The sequence below is a fragment of the Carcharodon carcharias genome, chromosome X (assembly GCF_017639515.1).
Source record: "Carcharodon carcharias isolate sCarCar2 chromosome X, sCarCar2.pri, whole genome shotgun sequence".
Classification (NCBI taxonomy): Eukaryota; Metazoa; Chordata; class Chondrichthyes; order Lamniformes; family Lamnidae; genus Carcharodon; species Carcharodon carcharias.
Genome location: NC_054507.1, coordinates 21,746,486 through 21,771,268, shown reverse-complemented (window position 1 = coordinate 21,771,268; position 24,783 = coordinate 21,746,486). Strand labels below are relative to the sequence as shown.

Sequence of the window (24,783 nt, the reverse complement as noted above, 5' to 3'; positions counted from 1 at the left end):
TTAATGCACAAATACTGGAGGCTTCTCACACTTCTGGTAGACCTGCCACACAGCCTCATTTCCCTTTATACATGTTTCTCCCTTTTAATGTAAATTCCATTCTTCCCATACGTCTTTGAAACTTTACCTTTTTCATTATACAAATCTTTTCATGGTGCTAATATTATCAGTAACCTTTGGGGGAAAAGTAAACACACTGCTTGGCCTAGCTTCTCTGGCTAGGTGCAGACATCCTACCATCTCTTTGAAATTCAAACTGCCCTGATTTATCTAAAAGTACAAATTCTCCTCACCTCACATTCTAAGACGTCAGCCATGTTTTCGCATTTCAAACCTAGCATCTTTTGATGAATCAAAGCCTCCAGACCAGCTGTCTCTAATTCAATCTCTCCTCTCTCACATCTCCCCCGCTCCCCACCACCCCCCCACCACACACACACCACTATTAACCTACTTGTAAAATAAATCGCAATAATATTATGAGAATTATTATACTTTCCTGACAGTTAAAGACAGAATTGAGCATGGCTGAGAGTTAGAAGCCAGCCCACACTCTGTTCAGGCTCACGTGAGCAATTACCACTTATACAAATGTAGCAGAGACCAGCTGCCGTCCACAGTATAATAGCTAACAGAAGTCAATGGCTTAGGGCAGAGATGTTGATGCACAGAACAAGGAGTTGCTTTTTTAAACGCTTGGCTGTGTGAAATGCATGACAGACTCACTAGCTTATAATGTCAGACTGTGGTGGTTCGCTATTACTATTACTGACAAACTTTCTATGTTTTTATATTCTCAACATAAGTTTGGTTTTAGCCATAGTGTATAGATTTTACAATGTGGGAAAACAAATTGCAAAAGGCATCCGCCATAACTGTGTGCCTCAACATCAGATCTGGTTTCAAATGACTTAACTTAAAAGTTCCGTGTCTCTCACATTTTGATACATGGTGAGCTGTGAGCACCTATACTTGTGTGGCTTCCAAATTAAATGTTGACTGCTGCTCAAAGAATTCCAGAACCTAGTACCCCAGATCACTATATCTATCATTTTTTAAAATGCCTGTACTGCTGTTCTGACTTTTGGATCTTGACAGGACTTCTAAAAGGAGGAAAGGAGCAGAGAGTAGCTGGATTGAATAGAACTCTGGTGCTGGATGTTTGATTGCCATCTGCTATTTTCTGCTGTCATGAAATTAATATTTTTTAAATTATATTATCGTAGCTTATTGTGAATTAGGTTTATGGGTGTGTGTGTGGATGGTTGTCTGTGTAGCTGATTTAATTGAAGTCAGACTGCAAGCTTGAAATTATCAAAAGAAGTTGGGGGATAAAAAGTATTTGAAATGCTAATGAGTAAACATGGATGAGGATTTAGCACATAAGGTGTGAAGAAAATTTGCATTTTTAGGAAGTGAAGAGTTGTTTGGATTTTAAAGGGATGATAGGATGTTTACAACTAACGCGATAAGCAAGGCCAAGCAGTGTGTTTATTTTTCCCAAAGGTACTGACCATATAGGCAACATGAAAGATTTTTATGTTGTGGGATAAGTACATTTCCAAAAACATACAGAACAATGGAAATTACAGATGAGAGAGAGAGAAACATATATCAAGAGAATGGAAGACTATGTTGTGGGGCCATGTAAGATCTAAGAGGACCGTGTAAAACAGTCTTGGGGAAGCCTCCAGCCACTTTAGCAGAAGTCTATTGTGTCCAGTAACCAAAGGTGGAGGAAAGCCTTTGGAATTCTACTGTCGAGTGGGTGCTGTGGCAAACCCGCTGGCTTGCTATTTAAATTTAAAATCTATTTTGGCCTGTTGCCTTAAAGGGGCTGTGTAGTTGGGAGTTGGGCTAATTAGAAATTTTGGGGTTCCAAAAGTATTAAGTAATTGTAATCTTATGTATGTGTTTGAAATCTTTTGTTAATAAATGTTTTAATTTAGTTTTTTTAAATCTCTAAAGGTATTAGTGGACTCATAACTTATGAATTCAGTGCACAAATCTTCTAGTAATAAATACAAATTACAAAACCATTGTGATAGCATGACCAAGTTCCCCTTGTGGATTTGGTCTGTCTGGCACACATCACCTGCCACGTCATAACACTGCATTAATGCACTAACTTTGTACCAAAATGTACCAGCTTGCTAAAAATATTTTTTAAAATGTGGACCAGTCTTTCGTACACTGAAGTTACCACATTCCCATTGTGCATTTCTGCCTATTAGGAGGTTTGGGGTTTTTAATGCCTTTTGCTGCTAATATTGCAATGTGTAATTCCACATGTGCATTTGTTCTTGCTGTTTTAATATGTACAGGGGTTTTTCATGTCAGAAGTGAGCCTTGAGATTTGCAAGTCTTTGTTGCCTTTTGTGAATATTTTTCTTAAAACACAGAGCTTGGCAGTGATATTATTAATGAGCAGGATATGCCTTCAAGGTACAAATAGCATGACTTGTCACTCTAAAGAATGATATATCTGAACACCTGTGAGTACAGCATGAGGTTTGATTCTGTAAAGATAAAACAGTCGAAATCCCAAGCCCCATAAGAAGCCTTACCAGGATTAGAACCATAGAACACTACAGCACAGAAAACAGGCCATTTGGCCCTTCTAGTCTGTGCCGAAATATTATTCCGCTAGTCCCATTGACCTGCACCTAGTCCATAACCCTCCAGACCTCTCTATCTATCTAATTTATTCTTAAAACTTAAGAGTGAGCCCGCATTTACCACATCAGATGGTAGCTCGTTCTACACACTCACCACTCTCTGAGTGAAGAAGTTCCCCCTAAACCTTTCCCCTTTCACCCTAAAGACATGTCCTCTCGTGTTAATTTCTCCTAATCTAAGTGGAAAGAGCCTATTCGCATTTGCTCTCTATACCCCTCATAATTTTGTAAACTTCTATCATATCTCCCCTCATTCTTCTACGCTCCAAGGAATAAAGTCCTAACCTGTTTATTCTTTCCCTGTAACTCAACTCCTTAAGACCTGGCAACATCCTAGTAAATCTTCTCTGCACTCTCTCAATCTTACTGATATCCTTCCTGTAGTTAGACGACCAGAACTGTACAGACTACTCCAAAGTTGGCCTCACCAATGTCTTATACAACCTCACCATAACATCCCAACTCCTATACTCAATACTTTGATTTATGAAGGCCAGTATGCCAAAAGCTTTCTTTACAACCTTGTCTACCTGTGACGCCACTTTCAGGGAACTATGTATCTGAACTCCCAGATCCCTTTGTTCCTCCACTCTCCTCAGTGCCCTACCATTTACTGTGTATGTCCTACCTTCCAAAATGTAACACCTCACACTTTTTGTGGGATGTTACAAGTGCAATCAGGTCCTAGCAAGACAGATTGGTGGAATAGTCATTCCTTACTCTTTTTTTCAGGGTTAGATTTTCAATGGACAAAGGAAGGAGGGCAGGTAAAAAGAAGTTAAAACTGCAATTCATCCTAAACTTGGACTCCAAGCAGTTACGTATCTTTTTCAGGGTGGCAGGCCCAAGTTTTGATGGGGAATCTTGCTAGAGTTGGAGGGATGTTTCCTATCAGGGGCATCTCCAAGGACATGGGCAACATCGGAATGGTTTAAGTTGGAGAGTAAGAGAGAAAGGGAGAAACATTGATCTGTGTGTAATGACCAAACCCCTCTGACTTTACCTGAAATACTCATGAAATTATAGTCATGTGGGTTTTATGTAATAGATTTATGTTCATAAATGATGTATGATGTGTGTTTATTTTAGGACTAGCACCTTTCCTATGCATTCAGCATGTTGATTCAGAGGATATGCTGGAAGTGTGTATATCTCATCTTATTGATATGGCACATAGGTTCTTGTGCAGTTCTGATTGTGTTGTTTTGAGAAATGGGCACACTCTAAATTATGGCTGTTTTGAGCGCACCAGCACCAGCTATGGCCAGGCTTGCAGCATCAATGATGAGTATTTAATCCAGTATTTGAAATTGGTGGCTTCCTGTCTAATTACCAGAGATTGTTTCCTCCCACTTCCCTCTTGTCTCTCCTACTCATCTTTGTCCTTCCTCTCATCTTTCCTGCTCTTCTTGCATTTTAGATTTACCTACCTTCCAGTTTTTAATTTCCCTTGCTAGTAATTGACTTGCCCTTTTCTATGCTGCCTTTGTCTTGGTAGCTTTGCTTTCTTGACATGCACTATAAAGTGTGGGTTTTTTCCCCGTGCTGAGTTGCTCTGTGCCTTTTGACAGTAGGGAGGAGTGATCATGGTAGTGGGAGAAGAATACCCAATCCTTTGAGAGAAACTCTGGATAAGCAGAGAGGAAAGCAGTAAAATTGAAGTGCATGTGAAAGATCACAAATGTATAAAGAATAGATCCCAGGCTACACATGCACGAAAGAGGAGGAAGGTCAGATGAAAAGATGAAGCTGCAGCAAAGGGACAAAAAAACATTCACAGTTTTTTTTTTAACGAAGAAGCAGTAGCCTCAGAATGTGCATTGCCATGCAGAATGCTGTATTGACAACTTTGACAATTTTAAGCATTTTAAATATTAATGTTGCCACATAGTTAGCTGGGTCAGAAATTAAAATTGCAGCTGGTATCTCGAGAAACTGAATTTATTAGTCTGTGAAACTCTTCCCCAGAAAGCAGTAGAGACCTGGTCATTGAATTTATTTAAGGCTGAGCTGGATAGATTTTTGATAGACAAGGGAATCGAAGGTTATTTTGTTTGGGGGGCGGGGGGTGGTGGAAATGGCAGGAAGGCAAAGTGGAGTTGACCATAATCCAATCAACCATTGATGGAGCAGGCTCAAGGGGCCGAATGGCCTACTCCTGCTCCAAAGTCCTATGTTCCTAGAGATTCATTGAAGTAATTGGTTAAACTTGCAGCTTTTCAAAAGGGTTGCATTTCTGTGCAGTCTGTATTTCAAAAATCATAAATTTTTTTAACTTCAACCAATGAGCAAACAGTGACTACCATGGAGGTACCTAATTTCCATCTCCAAATAAATTCTGCATCAACAGGAAAACTTGTCAGCAGCCATTTTATTGTAGTTGTCATTCATTACATACATGTGCTCCTGCTCCAACTAAAATAATTTTTTGCTGCTCAATAGTTTGGAATCTCAGGTTTTCTTGCAGTGGTGATGGAATAATTTGGGCAACCATATGCTCTATTCTGAGTTACAATGATTAATGACCAGTGTGCTGAAGTTGTGTTTTTGCATCCTTTTGAAGAAGTATTGCTCTTTCCTTTGAAAGTATTAAGGGTTAATCCTGGTTAGTTTAAAGTAACTAGTTTGCATACGAATAAGAAAATAAAATGTGAATATAGAGAGGTAGTGTGTGTTGGAACGCAAGTGTATCCATTGTGGAGAGTACAATACTGGTCCATCCTTGTGATCACCCTTGCCATATTGGCTTCCTCATCTCAATCATGTTACCTACTTGCAGTTGGGGTGTTGGGGTATGGTGGGAGCATAGTGCCACATTGAGGAAAACAACATTGGAGGGATAGTCAGCTTTTGTGTCCATGCATTAGGTGATCATTGTTTTGAATAGCATCGGTTGAAGTCTTTGAGCAGGTTAATGTGACGATAGATGAGTCATGGCCGAAGCATGACAAATTTTATACGTGCTCAGTTTTGTTAAATCTGCACAGTATAAAAAACAGATTCTACATTAAGAAAGCTGGCACAAATTCTGTAATGTAAAAGGGTGTGGGTTTGCTTCAACTGCATCAAATCCTAATCTGTTCAAATCCAAGCCCCTCTGATTGCTGTTTTTGTTTAAATGGGGTTAGAAAGTTTAGGCACCTAAATCTGTCCATCTTTTTGATTAATGTAGGCAAATTGTGCCTCAACAGAAATGCTAATCTGCCCAGATTGAGTTGATTTGTACACTATAGTCACTTTGTCAGACAGTGGGCAGGTTCCCTATTTCTGAGCTTTTGAATTGGTTGCTGGGAGATGCTCAAAAACAGTCTTGAGATGCTTTGCTTGTATGGAAGCTGGTAGCCTCTATACTGTTCCACCCAGTGATGCTCCAGCTATGAGGAAGGACTTTGAGGGGAACTGGAGATATCTTTTCTGCTTCTGTCGCAAATGTCATCTATTCTACTCCCAAATGCATGAGAGATTGTACTGCTATGTAGCTATTCTCGTTATTGATATTTTCTTGTTTCGTCGTCCTCCAACTCCCTGCATTAGCCATTTCTGATCTGGTTATCAGCATTAACACATTCTGTAAAAGAGACCTTTCATAAAGGAACTGACAGGGTGATACCAGAGAGGTGGGAGGTAACTGAACTGCACTTCTTTGTAAGCGACCTGGTCAGATATTGTCTCCATTGCTACTACAAATGCCACTGCATGATTGGTTAGTAGGTGGAATGTTTGTGAGACTGAAGGATTGTCATGCATCCTAGTTACATCTCCAACTCTGCTTTGATATTAAAATATCCTGATAAATGTCCCAGTTCATGCTGTAATTTATAAAACATTTAGGTTTATGTACTCGGGTATTACTGATAAATGTTAGAACACACCACAAGAATTTCAAATCTGCCTTCTTCCTCACTGATTAAAAGAATTATTAAATACAGTGTGATGTGCTGGAAGAATTACTGCTCTCCCATTGCATTGTTAGGTCAGCCCAGTTGTGTTCACTAAAGAAAATTTTTTTGGAAAGGTGTTACTTTTGTGTGGTGCTCATACTTATGTATATTTCAGAGTTGCATGTTTATTGTGTCCGTTAAAAGAAGTAAACATTTTCAACTCATTTTACCTATACATTAACTGTTTGTTTCAGGGCTTGGAAAGGAAAAGCATACAAGTCATGTCTTCATATGACCAAAATGATGCTGCTAGGTTCCTTTTTTTTTAACCCCTCTTGTTAATTTTCTCCCTGCCTCTCCTGAAAGTTTTGACGACTTGATTTTACTTGAGTCATGTAAACCAGAACAGGTAAGGATGGAAGATTTCCTTCCATAAAGGACATTAGCAAACCAGATGGGTTTTTGAGACAATCCAGTAGATTCATGGTTACCATTAATGAATATAGCTTTTCAATTCTAGATTTATTTAATTAACTGAATTTAAATTCCCCAGCTGCTGTGGTGAGATTTGAACTGCTGCCTCTGGATCATTAGTCCAAGCCTCAGGATGACTAGTCCAGTAACATAATTGCCTATGCTACTGTACCCCCATGTTGTGGTGTGGCTTCTTTGGCACTGATCACTCTCCAATACCTGATTAAAGTAGCCACTTAATTTAAGTCTTGATGATGTGTGTTGTCAGGCAATTTAACCATAGGGGATGTGCCCCGTATGTTGTTCCTGATTTGAGCTCTCCCCTGATGTTACAGTGCAGGGATTATCAGATGGGGATTAGGAGCAGCAACCTTGTTTCTTTTTCCCTATCCAATCCAATCAGTTATAATACCCAGTTTCTGCTCTGCTTAGATGAGTTAACTAAGCACTGACCAGATATCAAACCTTCCTGATCATTTTTTTAAGTTTGTGGAGCCATCTTAAGAACTTTTCACACTTTTTCCTTCTCTAGGGGATAGTCCAGCAAATTGCAAGCCTCTGCCAGTTTTGTTCCTCTAACGCCCTAAAGTGATTTGTGTCTTTTTATTCCCCTCCCCTTTTGAGAAGTACTTGATCTCTAGTTGATATCTTCTCTTAATTGCACAGCAAGACTGAGACCTTGCCACTGAGATTTCCATGCATGACTATTCAACAAATCCACCATTCAACAGGATAACTGGGAAAGAGGCATAGTTATGTTAAGAGACTAGGTAAAAAGGTGCAGATTAAGGAATGATATAATTGAGGTGTTAACAGTAAGGGAATTGATATGCAGAGGGAAAGGCTCTTCCCCCTCGTACAGAAATCTAAAGCAAGGGAATGTAATAAAATTAGAATGGAAAATGAATGCTGGAGAAATTTCGTAACGTGGTAAGCTGTGAACATTTGGAATGCAATGCCTCAGTCACCGATGAATCCAACATTAATGCAGGTACTTGAAGTATGGTTTTTTGAGAGATATGGACAGGGCAGGAAATTCCAATTGAAGTGAGATTTGCCACGGCAAACAAAATAGCAAGTAGGCTGGGATGCGCTGAATGACCTTTCCATGCTGTTGCCACTCTGGTGCACTGCATTGGAGCATCAGTTCATTGCAATGTGTTGTCTTTTACGTTGTCACACATTCTTCATCTGTGAGCTGGTACATTGAGTGTCAATGGACCATATGGGACTTCACAACTGAGCCCAACCTTGTCCTCATCTGAGGTGCAAACACGTATTTTCCAACCTCCTCAGAAAAGCCCAGAGATACCAAGGCTGTTTGTTGTGGTCCTACTACTGTCCAGCTGAGAGCACAGGCCAAGGACTCAACCTTGGAACCTTCCAGTTTATTTGACTTTACAATGCAAATACCCAGAAAGCATTGAGGGTTGCTCACAAATTGATACATTTTGATCAGAAAAAAATTGCTTGGGAATCCAAGACATGACATAATTGGATGCTCCAAATGCAGTGTCTTATTTTAAGTCATCTTCAGTTTGAATAAATGTTTGCCTGATTCTAAGAAGGAAAATAACTTTTATGGTGAAGGTTTTCCACTTAGAGCCATTTACTGTGTTGGGGAGGTTGTTGCTGATTGTTGCATTGCTGGCTACTGTTCACTAAAGTAGATGGGGAAAGAGTTAATGTTTTTTTTAAATGAGGGCCTGTAAAAAGGTATTTTACTGCTGAGTAAACTCAAGTTTTGGTGTTTATGCGGCACATTGAAACTAAATTAAGGTGGTTATTCTATTGCAAAGGTAGCATTCATGCAGGGCTGAGTGCAAGGCAGATATGTTAAACTACCCATTATGAAGGAGGCAGGATGAGATCAACAAATTTGTGCTCGAGTGACTACATGGAGTGTAAATCACCAGGCTCCTTACTATACTACTGGCTACTAAGGTAAAATTGCTGTCTCCCCCACCCCAAGCATTTGGCAGCTGTGCCTTCTGTTACCTAGGTCCATGTTCTATACTACCCTCCCTAAACTTCTCCACTACACCTCATTCTCTTCAAGACTCTCAAAACCTCCTCTTTGATCAAGCTTGGAGTCACTCCTCTTAGTGTCTCTTTTTTTGGTTTGCTTACGTTTCTGTGAAGCGCCTTGGGATATTTTTCTACATTAACGGCAGCTTGTATACACTCTGGACCGAGGGAGAGAGCTACAAATAGTTTTGCACTTGGGAGAATTTTTTAACTGTTGGGTTTTCAGTATTTGCTGAGGCTTCAATTTCACCATTACTTTGGTTACCAGTGGGCTTACATTTTTGAGATGCTGTCCAAACAATTCTTGATTAATTCAGGGAGAAGTTGCCCACAAACAGTATATGATACCCTGGAACACCCTAAACAACAGTGTAACAATACAAACCAAGGTACAGGCAAAACAAAAGACTTGCAATCATGTAATATCGCCTTATGTTTCTCGGAAATGTCTCAAAGTGCTTCCCTTACAATGAGTTGCTGTGAAGTGCAGGGTTTGTTTATGTAGGCAACTGATGCAGTGGGTTGTGCAAAGCAAGAACCGACAAGTTGCAATGAAGCAAATACCCAGTTAATGTGTTATGGTTGAGCAAGCATGTTAACTGGGATACCTGTCGAACGTCCTGTTTTTCAAGCATTTGCATGAAATGCTTAGTGTCCACCTGAACCACCACAGCCAGCACATGGGGGCTTCAGTTCAACATTTCATCTGAAGGTTATCACCTCTGACAATGCAGCATCTCCTTAGCATCTCCTGATTGGCAGCCTAGCTCACGTGTTCAAGCCCTTCAGTGGGATTAAATCCACAACCTTTTGAATCAGAGAGAAAATGCTATAACTGAGCCAAGTTAACATAAGCTATGGATCTCAATTTTGGGGGAAGCAAATAAACCTAACAGCTTAGGAACTGACATAGTAGAAGGTTTATCACCCCTTGTCATACTGTATGCTGAATTGAAGCATCCTAAGCCAAAGAATATGCAAATAAAAAATGCTGGAAAAACTCAGGTCTGGCAGCATCTGTGGAGAGAGAGTCAGAGTCAACGTTTCGAGTCCAATAGAACTTCTTCAGCTCCAAAGAGGCATATTGGACTGGAAATGTTAACTCTGTTTCTCTCTCCACAGATGCTGCCAGACCTGCTGAGGCTTTCCAGCACTTTATTTTTATTTCAAATCTCCAGCATCGGCAGTATTTTGCTTTAATATTATGATAAGAAAACACCTTGGACCACATAGACTTTCAACATGTGGGAAAAGGAATGATCAAACTCTTTTGAGGATGTGCAGCAGAACATAAGAAAATGTCCTCTCAATACTTCAGATATTACACTGACCGTTAGTATCTGTTTTCTAGGGGATGCATCCTAAATCTTAGCTTTCAATCACATGAAAAATGTGTCATTTTAGCGTTGAGATCAAATAGGTTCGTCATAGGGGGAGGCGGTGGTATAGTGGTATTGTCACTGGACTATTATTCCAGAGACCCAAGCTAATGCTTTGGGGTTTGAATTCCACCATGGCAGATGGTGAATTTTGACTTCAATAAAAATCTGGAATTAAGAATCTGATGATGACCACGAAACCATTGCCAATTGTTGTAAAAACCCATCTGGTTCACTAATGCCCTTTAGAGAAGGAAATCTGCCATCCTTACCTGGTCTGACCTACATGTGACTCCAGGCCCACAACAATGTGGTTGACTCTTAACTGCCCTCCAAGCAAAGGCAATTAGGGCATTTATTGTTGGCCTAGCCAGTGACGTCCACATTCCATGAATGAACTTTTTAAAAATTCCTCCCCATAGTTTCATCTAAGATTCAGTAGCTGAATTCAGTCATGAAATTAGCAAACGTGCAACGCCTATCCTAAAAGAAGGACAAGCTGTGGAAATTTTGATCGTTTGAAAGACATACAAGCAGCTAAATAACAAAACTATAACTTAACAGTAAATTAAAATTGATATTAGTAAGACCACCTTATAGTGAAATAGTTTATACCGCATTTTGAGACATAAAGCAGCCTAGATTTGATACAACTAATGCAACATGAACAAGTCATAGAGTTCTTTATTTTCAAATTTACCTAAAAGCGCACATTACCATTGGTTACTTGATTTCAATGTATTTGCTCCATGTATGGCAAGTTTATTTCTCATAACAGTTTATTGGTTGGTTGCAAGTTCTACCACAATTTAGCTAACTTCTGTAGCTGATGCCTTTTTCATGCTAAATTTTGTTAAAGCAGCTTTAGTTGGTGTGCTTTGGTCAGTTTTAATTGAAGTCCACAAATATGACGTATAATTGAATAATCCCTCCTCTTCCTCTTTTTTTCCTCCCCCCTCGGTCTACCTCCTTTCATTTTTTTTTCCCCTCCCTCTTGTTTAAAGAAAAGTTGTAAGTCATGTTAGCATGACTTGAGGAAAGAAAGAAGGAACTTGGACTTTTCAGCCTTGATAGGGCCAATTCTTGAGAGGTGATCTTAGAGGTACATGAAATAATAAATAATGTGAAAAAGGAAAATTCAGAAAATCATATCAATTAAATTGAAAGGACAAGCGGACACAGGTTCAAACTAGTAAAAGGCAAGTTTAGGATTGATATTCGTAAGTTCTTCATGATGATCAATATGTGGGGAATCCTAGATAAAGAAATGAATGGAAAAGTCATGGAATTATTTAAGAACCAATTTGATGCTACAATCGGGCGGAGGGGGGGTGGGCATATTCAATCATTGTGGATGGATAAGTTAAGATGAGCTGAAAGTTCTTCCTCACCTATAATTACCTTGATTTAAAACTGATTAGCTTTGGGGCCTTTTAATACTTTCCTTGAGGAGTGCGGTAGGAATGGTGTTTTGTCATTTCAGAATTTGGACCTGGTGTTAAGTACAACAAAATTCTGTACGGTACTAATTTGAATGTCTAGGTCTATAAACCGAAAAACAATGAAAATGTGTACTGCAGTGTGTAAACCTTCCAATAAATCAGTGTCGTAGAAAATTAAGTTTAGTTTCTTTGCTCAGACAGTCCAAATGTTACGGTATAGTTTGAGATGTTAAATTTTTATGGTTAAATGTGAGGAGCACAGAAACCCAAATTGATCTTTTCAAGTTAAGTTTCTGTGATATTTTCCAATTTACTAATGTGTAACAAATTATTGGCCAGTTTAGCACGAATGTGATGTTCCAAAGTGGTATACTGAAATGGGGGAAGTGTTTGACACTCAAATGTACAGTGTGCCCTATACTGTTGGAAAGTTTTGAATATGGAACAGAAAGGAAATGGCAGCTGAGTCACCCTAAGATGCTGTTGGGAGTACTTCCTGTCTTGAGAAGTGTTGCTAAAACCAGGGAACGTGTCACATATTTGCCTTTTAGGTTTCAGTGTGGTGTGCACATAGTGGAAAGAATGAGAGATTTAAAAATCGGTGTGGGCAAGGGGTCTTGCTTGATGACCGACTTAGTAATGGTCTTGAACACAGCTTGACATAAACACAAAACCACACAAAGAATGTTCCAGGTATAACATTCAGTCAGTGCCACGTGGTGAAATTGGCAGTAGGTGTGCAAGCCTCAATGCTCCTGTGTGTGGGGGGGGGAGGCGAGGCAGTGGGGAACAGCCATGATTCCTGCTCCAGGCACTTCCAAATGGTGATTGAGCTCAGTTGTAAGATTCATTTTGTCCCCTCCCCTTACTACTATCCTTCATCCTCTCTTGAATCCCTCTTTTTAAAAAAATCAAATAAGCTGTTAGCGCTCACCATCCAAGCTCACACATGAATAGCCACTTGAACAAGGTACAGCCAGCAACTGTGAAACCATAACCCAGAAAATATTGGCATCTTCACAAGGCAAGCAAACTGGAAAGAAACAAATAGGGAGAAAGAAATGGAGATGGAAAATATGACCTGCATTTTAAATGTCAGGTTTTTTTCTATTTGCTTGTTATATTTGAGAGTTCCAGTTAGTTCTTGGGCATTTAATACTGTACCAGAGTGGCCTGCTACCATGGCAAATGCACTGGTTGCCATGGCAGTTTTTGAATTGGATATTTTAATACATAAAGTAGAAAGTCTTTTTTTTATTTGGACTAATTTTGCATTCATAGGACTGAAAGGCCAAGGATTGTGGGGATTGTGTTGTGGGGATGGTTTGTTGATTGTCAGTTGGCATCCTGCTTGACTTGGAACTCTGATACAATGACAAAATTACGTGGCTACATTTCATCCAAAATAATATGATTTAATTTTGGGATTGAATCTGCTGTATCTTCTTTTTCATTTAAACAGAATGATTTTGTGAATTTAATCCCTGAATTTAAATCAACAAAACTCTCCTAGACAGTTGGAATGATGTCTGAATTCTGAGAGACTGCACTTTTGTTTCTCTCTCTCAAATTTGGCTTTGTTATATTTGTAATCTCACTGACCCTCACACCGTTTGTAGCGTTTCATAATTTTCAAATTTAAAGGAAAGATAAATTTCAAGTAGCAGGGAATATTTTAGCTTTAAAACCCAGAGTATATGAAGCTACTTTTGATTGCTCTTATTTATTTTTTGTTAACTGATTGCTACCAGAGTGAATTTAAAGAGACCTTTTTATATAATCTGATTTTGTAGGGGGCCAGAATACAGCATTAATTGTATTCCCTGATTGCCCTTGAGATTGAACCTCATAGTAGTTGCTGGACTTCCATTCAGACAGTGTGTTTTAAGGCCTTTAATGAGTGTGTTTTACGATGGGTAGTGGGAAAGAAATGGAAATGGGGCTTTTCTGCAAAACCATGCTTTCTGCTGACTAATTAAGTGGTTTTGATGGCTGCTGTGGAGAAGGCAGCAGTCCGAACTGGCCAATTTCCTGGCTGAAAGATTAATGTTGTTGATAAATGGCAACTGTGGGGAACCAAGTTCACCTAAACAATTTAATCTTTAATGGTGTGCAGCACTTCCAGACTTTTGGATTATTGCAAATGGTTTATGTCTCGAATTGCTCTTGGAGTTGGAGTGTTACTGTCACATCTAGGAACTAGCTTTCCATACAGTCCAAACTGCAGGAGTGAAAGTTTCCTGTATGAAATTATTTTGACCAGTATCACCATTTCCGAGGAGGGATAAGTCCATGGTACAAAACTGTTACAAACTCTTCTAATAGAGATGGCTGTGTGGACAATTCACCCTGATGCTTATTTGGGGCAGCATATAGGGATCGTAAATTTGCATTTTTCTATACTGTATATGTCATGAGTGCTGCAAGGTGTCACAGAGCAGTGGAAGTACAACAATGTCTCATTTCTCAGCAGTGATGTGCTTTACCTTGACCAGAACAAAAATACTAATAGCACTGTCCTGAAAATGTAGACATTAAATCAAATACTTTGAATGCTGGAAGGTAACACACATCTTGTGTAAAATTTCTCTTCCTACCATTCACTCATTTCCATTGTGATTGAGAAGAAATTTATGCTTCATGCCTGCTCGCTCCCTCCCTCTGTCTTTTAGCTGAAGGAGAGTGATCACTGGTAAGCTGTTGGGAAGAGTAGGAAATGGGAAGAATATCTCAAGGGTTTAAGGATGTTATTTCAAAATAGCTCCATTTAACCGTTGTGTATATTTTTCTGTCCAGTTACCTTCTCTGAAACACAGTGATTACTCTTGCTTCTGCTGTCATAGCTGTGCCACAGTTTTTGCCTGCTACTCCAAGTTGTCGTTATCCTATAATTTACCCTTGATAGTTCTTGTTTATTACTTAGGAGTCCAATTCTGTCCATTTCCAAAATGTATTCTTTGAGAGAATTTTTTTACACATTTTATCCTAATTATTGCTCTGTTCCAGAGAGAGGTTTTCTAGGTCTGCTATTGTGTCAAATGGTACTAATGAATTACTTGGATCAATAAAATGACCTGAGTGGAGGGATTATGGCTGTGTGGGTGTGGGTCTTTTGGTGTGCTTGTGTTTTTTTTTTATTTATTTATTTATTTATTTATTTATATATTTATATATATATATATATTTATATATACACATATATCTCTACATTGTGTGCTCATAAGCTGAAGGACAACAGTGCTGTAGAATTGGATTCCCCCCACCCACCCTCCACACTTTTTCTGTACGCAAATGACCTCCCAGTCGTCTGTAATTCTGGGCCCTGTCTTGCTTCAAACTTACAAATATTTGGCTAAGGATGCTCCATGAGGGTTCACAAAAATTGGTTGCTGCAAACTAGTTGCCACCTGGCCTGTCTTGATCAGCACCCTGTACCTGGTGTCTAGCCCTGTCGTCTTGTGGCTCCATCTGACATTTCTGATGTTCATTTGCAGCCAACTCCATCAAGGTTGAGATGTACAGCGATCAAGAGGCAGGGAGGCTTCTGGCACAGGAGGATGGCGCTAGTGATAAAGATGAAGCAGTCATTGTGGATGTGTCTTTTTCGGACCCGCTAGGATTCTTTGAGGGCACGGGGCAGGGACCTCATTCTCCTGGAGGGATTCGCCTTCCTAATGGAAAACTGAAGTGTGATCTATGCGGAATGGTCTGCATCGGACCGAATGTTCTTATGGTACATAAGAGGAGCCACACTGGTAAGTATGCTTACACAAGTAAGGAAATGGAGTGGCATGTAGTGGGGCTTAAAGTCTGTCTGTGGTGGCAGTTGTTTAAAATCACTTGTGATTTATTTGCCCATGAAGTTTGGCCAGTTATTTCTGACCCTGGGGGCCTGTAGTGATAGCAGCAGACAAATTGAACTGTAGTGTCCACACTACTCTGTGGAGCGTAGAGTTCACCCCAGATATACTTTAGACGCCTTTCAAAACCTTTCTGCACATGTCCTTGGAGCTTTTGTTTGTCCTCTTACACTTCCATTTGCACTTTTTCTCTCTCAACCCACTACAGCAGTATATCTGCAAAATCAAAAATGTAACCAGTTTCGGCACAATTCCGTTTCAAATGAGTCCACAGTGCAAAACTACAATAAGTTGGCATTAAATTCACTGAAGCCTGTGTGGACAGTTTGTTTGGAGAATGGAAGTATTGCACTGATGCATCAGGCTGTGGCTGGAGTTAAAGTGCATTGAGGCAGAGTGAGCTTTATCTTGCATCAAACCTGTGCTATATCAGACCTGGAGGTGCCAGGTGCAAAATCCCTTTCCCAGTATTGATGTCTCTCAGCTTGAGCACAAAATTTACTAGAAAAAGTCGCCTTCGTTTGTTTGTTTACTACCAGAATGCTGTGTTTACAGAATGTATGTATACTGGAATTTTATTTCTATGAACAATTTTTGACCAGTGCTGTGGCAAGAAAGCTGAGAGGGCCTTTCAGTGCTTGGGGTTAGATTTTTTTTTCTCTCCTTTTTGTCGTCTTGCTAATTTTTCCTCCGGGCGCATTTAACTGCAACACGAACTGGTTTCGTAACCATATACTTACAGGTCAGGGTACCTGATGCTCTTGCTCAAACCCTCAAGATCACAAATGGTCAAATAATAATTGATACCTTCTAATCAGCCTTCTATTGGATTGAGTATCTTTGATAAACTGCTAAGGCTACACTGTATCTGAAATGGAACATCTTGATAGCTTCTTCAAGGTTAAGCTTGACAATCTGATCAGCATGTCATTAAACTGAATACGCAGCTAATCATCCTGGGAATAAATAAGACTTATTAAATCCTTCCAAAGCAATTTTAAATTTGTGATTTTATATGATGATAGATTTCGATGATGAGTGATCTGAAGGTTGAAATTGGTTGTGTGTCAGATTCAAACACCTTTTACTTTTTTTCGGACCAGTGTTGACCTGGCTAAGTAACAGAATTCTTGCCTCAAAAGGTTCTGGATTTGAGCATAAAATTCAGGCTGCAGCAGTTAAGCAGTTAAGATGCCATTTGCTTGGGACAATAAGCCAAGGCTCCATCTGCCTATTCCTATGGTGCAGGTGGATGTCAAATTCAGCGGCATTTTTTAAAGAAGAGCAGGGAATTTATCAAGCATCCTGGCTAACTGTTGTTCCTCAGCACCACCAAAAAATATTAAATGGTCATTCATCTCATCTGTTTATGGGACTTTGCTGTGCATCAAATGGCTGCTGCATTCAGTAATTGTACTTCAAAGCAATTCGTTGCAAGTGAAATACTTTGGAATGCCACAGGAGACGCAATAAAGCATTTTACAAATACAAATTATTATTTTCTGTTTACTATCATCAAAAAGTCAGTTTCATTCCGTATGTGGCTTACATCATCTTGAATTTCAGAAATTGGTAAATCCTTTGTTTTCCAGCACTGTCATTCTTCACATTAATGAACGCAAAGGTGTCATGTTGAAAGGCTGATATGTTTTTAAACATATTTTTTACTTTCTTGCTCTTTGACCTTTCTGCCTATCTTTCTTCCTTAGGCGAACGCCCCTTTCATTGTAACCAGTGTGGTGCCTCGTTCACACAGAAAGGAAACCTCCTGCGGCACATCAAATTACACTCTGGGGAGAAGCCTTTTAAATGTCCGTTCTGCAATTATGCCTGTCGGAGAAGGGATGCGCTCAGTGGACACCTCCGAACACATGCAGGTTGGTGGGTGGAATCTTGTAACGATCGTGGAGGGAAAAGTGAACTTGTTTTTACAAAAAAAACTGAACCTTCTCTTGCACAACAGCTGTTTTCAAGATTAAAGAAGAAATTGAGTAAATAGACTTTGAGAACAATGGGATTGTATTTAGGGGAGGGGCAAGGTGCAGAATGTCAACTTAGTCATAGAATGGAGATTGAGACAAAAGTCTCTTACAAAGGTTTTTAAAATAATTTAAACAGCATACTTCAGATTTTTAAAAGACATTGAAGAGCATGTATGAAATCTGTTAATTATAGTATGCTTCTTTAGTAGTGCTTTCTTATAGGTTTCATGCTCTGCAGTGCTTCTGTAGGTATTTGTACAGCTTGTTTGCTGCTGATCCATACAGATCAGTTTTGATTTCTGGGACATGTTACAGCTGATCTTTGTCAGTGTGCTTCCAGTTGACCTCTGTTTCCTCAGGATTGGGGGTGCTGAGAAATGTGCATTTGTAAATTGCTCGGAGTTGCAGCTCCTGTGGTTAACCAGTGACTCCCCACCCTTCAACTGACTAAAATTGCATATTTATGTATGTATGTCAAGTGAGGTCTGAATCTACGCTGTCCACTGTCAAGTTGCTTGCTGATGGACAACGTTGAAATTCATACATGCCAACACTTCTGTTGACTATAGCCCAGCAAGAGCATGTGTAGCTGATCAATGGTCGTTTCAATATCAGCAGTCATTTCATCTCACGAGATATGATTCCATAATCTCCTATGCTTACAGGAGAAAAAGCAAGATAGGTGGGTATGTAATAGTCAGATCCCTTGCCCACCCCCTCCAAGCATGGGCCTGAAACCTTTAAATGCAAACTCAAGGAATTGAACATGAAATTGAGCCTCAAGCAAAACTACAGATGAAAAGTGTTGTTCTCTCTATACCCCCCCCCCCCCCCCCCCCCCCCACCATGTAGAGTAGTAAAGTGGAATATACTTCACAAAGGCAGTTATAGTATGATGTACTCAACAGGCATATTTGGAATTTTTCTCATTTTTGTTATAGCTGGGTGATTACTGGATGGAACATAAAGGCTCTTGTGCTGCTAGCATCATGGCAATATCCTTGTGGAATGTAGCTAGCTAGAATTGAGTGGTGCAGATTGTGATTGTGGTGCAGGTTTGATATTCTGGAGTGTTGCAAGATTGCCATTGACTATCCAGGAGAAAGTTGCCTTAACTTGGAAACCCTTATCTTCAGTTTCCCATTTACTCAGGGATTACTGGAATGAAGTAAAACCTATACAAATACAAATTAATATATGGTCTATTGGAAGAACAATTTGATGGCTAAGTAGCTTTTCTTCCAAAGTGCAGACACGCAGTTTAGTTATTGTATGCAAGTGTTTTTTAAGCACAAGAGCTACAGGAAGAACACTTTCTAGTTAGAATCATTATTTAAGACTCCATGACGTAAGCGTGCCCTTCAGCACTAAGTGAAATGATTTGTGCTAGTTGGTTGTGTTTTGCAGTTCTCAAATAGAGATCATTGTGGTATTTTCATTCTTGCCAACAGAGCAGGTGCCACATTTCTGTTAAAACAAATGCTGAGAGAGAGGGGGAAAAAAAAATCCCCTTTTTTTCGAAGCCTGACTTTTCCATAACACAGCCATGCTGGCTAGCAATTCACAATATAAAATCAGCTAGGTTACAAATACATTTTTTTATTTAAAAATAAGTTAGGCAAAAGTGTATTTGGCCTTGAGGGCTGCCATAATCTTGAATGTTGAATAAGCAATGTAGGAAGGAAGTAAATAATAAATTGTAGACACACAGAATAATCGAAAACCCATATTTTTATTTTGGTTAAACACATCCCTGATTTGAGACACATTCTATGAATTAAGCAGTGCATAACTTCTTCCACTTCAGGGACTGGAAAGCCCCCTCCTTATCCAGGACATCCAAAAGCGTTTCACAACCAATGAAATACTTGTGGGGGTTGAATGTAAAGTGCTTGCGCGAATGATAACATTGTAAGCAGTTTTTCAAATGTTAGTTCATTGTATCTTTCTCTTTATTAACTTATTGGTTGACCAAAAAAGCAGTTTTGGGATGCAGTGACTCAATGTAGTGGAGTCTGTCAGCAAACCAACTGAGTTCCTAAAGTATTGTGATTCCATTCGCAGTTGTGCAACTCATCCAGATGCATGAGTGTAATGAGGGAAATGCTTTAAGAATACTTAGAATATATTGGGGGAAGGAAGCTAATTCAGGAGTTCAACTTGAGCTAAAAACAGAAAATGTTGGAAATATTCGAGGCCTGGCTGCATCAGTGGAGAAAGAAACCGAGTTAACATTTCAGGTCAATGGTCCTTCTTCAGAACATCAACCTGAAATGTTAACTCTGTTTCTCTCTCTGCAGATGCTGTCAGACCTGCTGAGTATTTCCAGCATTTTCTCTCTTTATTTTCAGATTTCCAGCATCTGCAGTATTTTGCTTTTGTTTCAGTGTTTAACTTGAGCTGTTGGCTTGTACTGGTTCTGTTTTTTTCCATTGAAAATGTGAATAAATAAAAAAAATGGAGAGAGTAAGTGTACATGTAAGTCCTGTGCCTGTCCAGTTCAAATAACATTATGATCAGGCTAACTTTGTTATACTTTTTTTTATGTTCATTCATGGGATGGGGGTATCACTGGCTAAGGCGATGAGTGCCATTTATTTTAATGAATAATTTTAGCAATACAGATGTAAAAGCTATCAACAAAGGTTTCTTGTAGCCTGGGTTATATAATGGTTTTATGGAAATCAGTATTGAACTGATGTTTCTGAATAAAAGTGACAGTTTCAGCAAAAATGCTTTGTGCTCCACTGTTGAAATTGAATAGGAACTGAAAAAGCCTCAGTAGCTCTCTAAAGATGGTTTGGTACCATAACACTTCAACTCTGCCCAGATTCTACTATTTTACACAGCGTTCACATTGCATCATATTTATATTTCTGGAGGTTTGATTTGCGCATTATATTTAATCTTGAACTGTATAGGTTTGATCACAAGATAGCAAACCATTGTATATGTAATATTTGGTTAATCGCTTGAATTTTCTTTCCTTTTACTTGCTTGTGTCTCTCTCCACTATCTTGTTTCTACATATTGGAGTGGATGCACATCACTGCCTAGTATGGAAAATGTCACTTCAAGATCAGCTTTCCTTTGCAAATATATTTTGATTGTAGGAGCCAGTTTAAAAAGCTTTGATTTCCAAAAGGTGTTTGATAAGATGCCGCACAAAAGGTTAATAGGCAAGATAAGGACATGTGGAATTGGGGGTAATATATTAGCATGGATGGAAGATTGGTTAATGGACAGGAAGCAGCAGGGAAAAATGTGGAATTTTCAAGTAAGAATTGGTGCTGGGGCCCCAGCTAATTACAACCTAATTAAAGACCTAAAGAGACCAAGGGTAATATATCTAAGTTTGCTGATTAAAAACTTAGGTGGGAATGTAGGCTGTGAGGAGGGCATAGAGGCTGCAAGGAGATATCGAAGGGCTAAGTGAGTGTGCAACAAGGACGCAGCTAGAGTATAATGTGGGAAAGTGTGAAGTAGCACTTTTGCGGTGAGAATAGTAAAGCAGAATTGTTTTTTAGACGGCATGAAACTTTTAAATGTTGTTCAGAGAGAGTTGGATGTACTCATACTGCAGGTGCAGTAAGCAATTAGGAAGGCAAATGGCACGTTGGCTTTTATTGCAAGGGAAATGGAGTACAAGAATAAGAAAGTCTTACTACAGTTGTACAGGGCTTTGGTGAAACTACACCTGGAATAGTGTGTGCAGTTTTTCTCCATATCTAAGGAAGGATATACTTGGAGGTGATTCAGCGAAGGTTCACTAGATTGGTTCCCATGCTGAGAGGGTTGCCCTATGACGAGAGGCTGAGTAAATTGCGCCTGTACTCTCCGAAGTTTAGAAAAATGAGAGGTGATTTCATTGAACATACAAGATTCTGAGGTGGCTTGACAGGATAAATACTGAGAGGCTGCTTCTCCTGGCTGGGGAATCTAGAACATGGGGTGGGGTGGCAAGAGGCTGGTTATTTAGGACTGAGACTAGAAATTTCTTCACTCAAAAAGGCTTGTGAATCTTTAGAATTTTTTTTCCCCAGAGGGTGTGGATGTTCCATCATTGAGTCTGTTCAAGACGGAGATCAATAGATTTTTGATCTGTCAAGAAATCAAGGGACATGGGGAGAAGCCAGGAAAATGGAGCAAGATAGAAGATCAACCATGATCTCATTCAATGGCAGAGCAGGCTTGAAAGACCAAATGGACTACTCAAAGACTGTTTTCAGGGCAAAGCAAGTAATTACAGCTATCAGTTGAACCGGTTGGGGTGTCTTCTTTTGAAAGACCACTGGGCCGAGGGGAAGAAAAACAACCTGAGTGGTTTGCTGGGCCATTTAAGAGTCATATATAAGAGCAGACGGCAGATTTCATTCCCTAAAGGACAGATGGATTTTTACAACAATCAACAATGGTCATCATTAGACTCTTAATGCCAGATTTTTATTAAATTCAAATTCCACCATCTTCTATGGTGGGATTCGAACCTGGGTCTCCAGCATTACCCTGAGTGTCTGGATTCCCAGTCCCATAACAATACCACTATGCCACCACCTCCCCCAAGCTTAGAGGTGACCTAATAGAGGTGTTTATTATGAATGGGTTAGACAGGGTAGACGTGGAGAGGTGTTTCCATGCCTGGGAGAATCCAAAAGTACAGGCCATAAGTACAAGATAGCTAGGAATATATCCAACCAAAAAAACCTTGCATTTGTATAGCGCCTTAACCATTTAGCATCCCGATGTTCTTTACAGCCAACGAAGCACTTTTGAAGTATACTCACTGTTGAAATGTAGAAAATCTGGCAGCCAATTTATACACAGCAATCTCCCACTAACAGCAATGTTAATAATCTGTTTTTGCGATGTTGATTAAAGGATGAATATTGGCCAGGACACAGAGGATAACTCCCCTGCACCTCTTCGAAATAGTACCATGGAACCTTCAATGTCCACCTGAGAAGGCAGGTGGGGTCCTGGTTTAATAGCTCATCTCATAGATAGCACCTTGGACACTGTAGCACTCCCTCAGTACTGCACTGGAGTATCAACCTAGGTTCCTGTGCTCAATCCCTGAAGGGGGGGCTTGACCCCACAAACTTCTGACTCAGAAAAGCGAGCATTACTAACTGAGCCACAGCTGTCAATAGGGAAATAAGGAGAAACTTAACTTTTTTATTCATTGATGGGAAATGGACATCACTGGCTAGACCAGCATTTATTGCCCATCCCTACTTGCCCTTGAGAATGTGGTGGTGAGTTGCCTTCTTGAACCGCTACAGTCCATGTTGTGTAGTTACTGTGTGTCAGTAGTGGAGAGAATGTTTGTGGAAGGGGTGCCAATCAAGCGGGCTGCTTTGCCCTGGATGGTGTCAAACTTCTTGAGTGGTGTTGAAGATGCACTCATCCAGACAAGTGGAGAGTATTCCATCACACTCCTGATTTTTGTGTTTAGAATATGGAACTTGCTACTACAGGAAGCGATTGAGGCAATCGTCATAGATGCTTTCAAAAGAAAACAGGATGACTATATGAGAGAAAAGGTAATATAAAGATATGCTGAAAGGTTGAGTTGGATGGGGAGGAAACTCGTGTGAAATATAAACACCAGCACAGACTAGTTGGGCCAAATGGCCTGAAGTATAAGTTGTGTTACAGATGTTGGTTCAGGTGTAGTAACATAGCTCTTGGGGCGAAAGGGATCAAAGGGTATGGGGAGAAAGCGGGAGCAGGCTATTGAGTTGGATGATCAGCCATGATCATAATGAATGGCAGAGCAGGCTTGAAGGGCCAAATGGCCTACTCCTGCTCCTTGTTTCTATGTTAAGATTAAGTGAAGTGTCTCATCTCATTATTTTAGAGGCTGAAAATTCTGTAATTGAGTGTAATGTTCCATTTTGACTTTCTGCTACTTTGTATTTAGTATAAATCTATTTTGTACTTCATACATTAAGTCACAGTTTTGCTAATGTTTGTTCTTTCCCTGTCCAAAGACTAAAAGAGCGCAAGAAAGCCTGTAACAATCTTGTGACCTAATTACAGCAACAAGCATGTTCTGTTCAACCTCTGGGTCATGTTACATTTCCAGGTATTGGGTATATAAAGTTATACTCCAGCTAGTGGGAGTAGAGGCCTTTGTTGCTGAGCATGACAGAAGCCTAAAATCATAACTGACACTTAACCTTTGCTTTGTTGCAGGAAAATGGATATCAAAAAAATGTTCAATGCATGAATCTCTTGCATTCAAGATGATTTCTCTGTAAACCTTTAGTAATACTGCAAATTCCCTCCTTCTAGCTGTCAGTTGACTGTAGAAACCAACGAGACTAAACTGACTCAAACTCATTTTTTAAAAAAAGTTCCAGCTTCAGTCCACCCTCTTGCCTGAGATACTTTCATTGAACATAAACTAAGATGAAGCTTAAAAGTTCCAAGTCTAAAATGTCCCCAATTTGCCTTTGCACATGGCCTTTAGGATGGCTGAAGTATAATGTGTTACTTTTAACAAATCCATAAATGTAGTGTTTGTAAACGTGTCCAAATTCATTCAATAAAAGCACAAAGGAAGCCATTGACACTAATACCTTGAAAGTAAGTAATTTCAAGGCTGCACTCTTTCGTGACTGGTGCAAGAACTTTTGGATTACCCTTGTACCTCTACCAAATAACTTAATTAGCAAGCTGTAATTTAGTATCACTCCCCAGTGTGTCCATTATTCTAATATCACAGAATCTCACAGTGCAGAAAAAGCCCTTCGGCCCATCGAGTCTGCACCGACACGTGAGAAACACCTGACCTACCTACCTAATCCCATTTACCAGCACTTGGCCCATAGCCTTGAATGTTATGATGTGCCAAGTGCTCATCCAGGTACTTTTAAAGGATATGAGGCAACCCGCCTCCACCTCCCTCCCAGGCAGCGCATTCCAGACCATCACCACCCTCTGGGTAAAAAAATATTTTTCCTCTCATCCCCCCTAAGCCTCCTGCCCCTCACCTTGAACTTATGTCCTCTTGTGACTGACCCTTCGACTAAGGGGAATAGCTGCTCCCTATCC

General features: G+C 39.8%; 1 protein-coding gene across 4 annotated transcripts in view; it reads left to right on the top strand.

Annotated features, from left to right (window-relative positions):
• ikzf4 (IKAROS family zinc finger 4) overlaps positions 1-24,783 on the top strand; it is a 163,177-nt gene that overhangs the window by 115,397 nt on the left and 22,997 nt on the right. For 3 of the 4 annotated variants that reach the window (XM_041180270.1, XM_041180267.1, XM_041180269.1), the window contains exons 5-6: positions 15,377-15,637; positions 17,452-17,619. In XM_041180270.1, coding sequence (XP_041036204.1) covers positions 15,377-15,637; positions 17,452-17,619 — 429 coding nt within the window. The remainder of the gene's footprint in view (positions 1-15,376; positions 15,638-17,451; positions 17,620-24,783) is intronic. The other variant, XM_041180271.1, reaches the window with a different exon arrangement.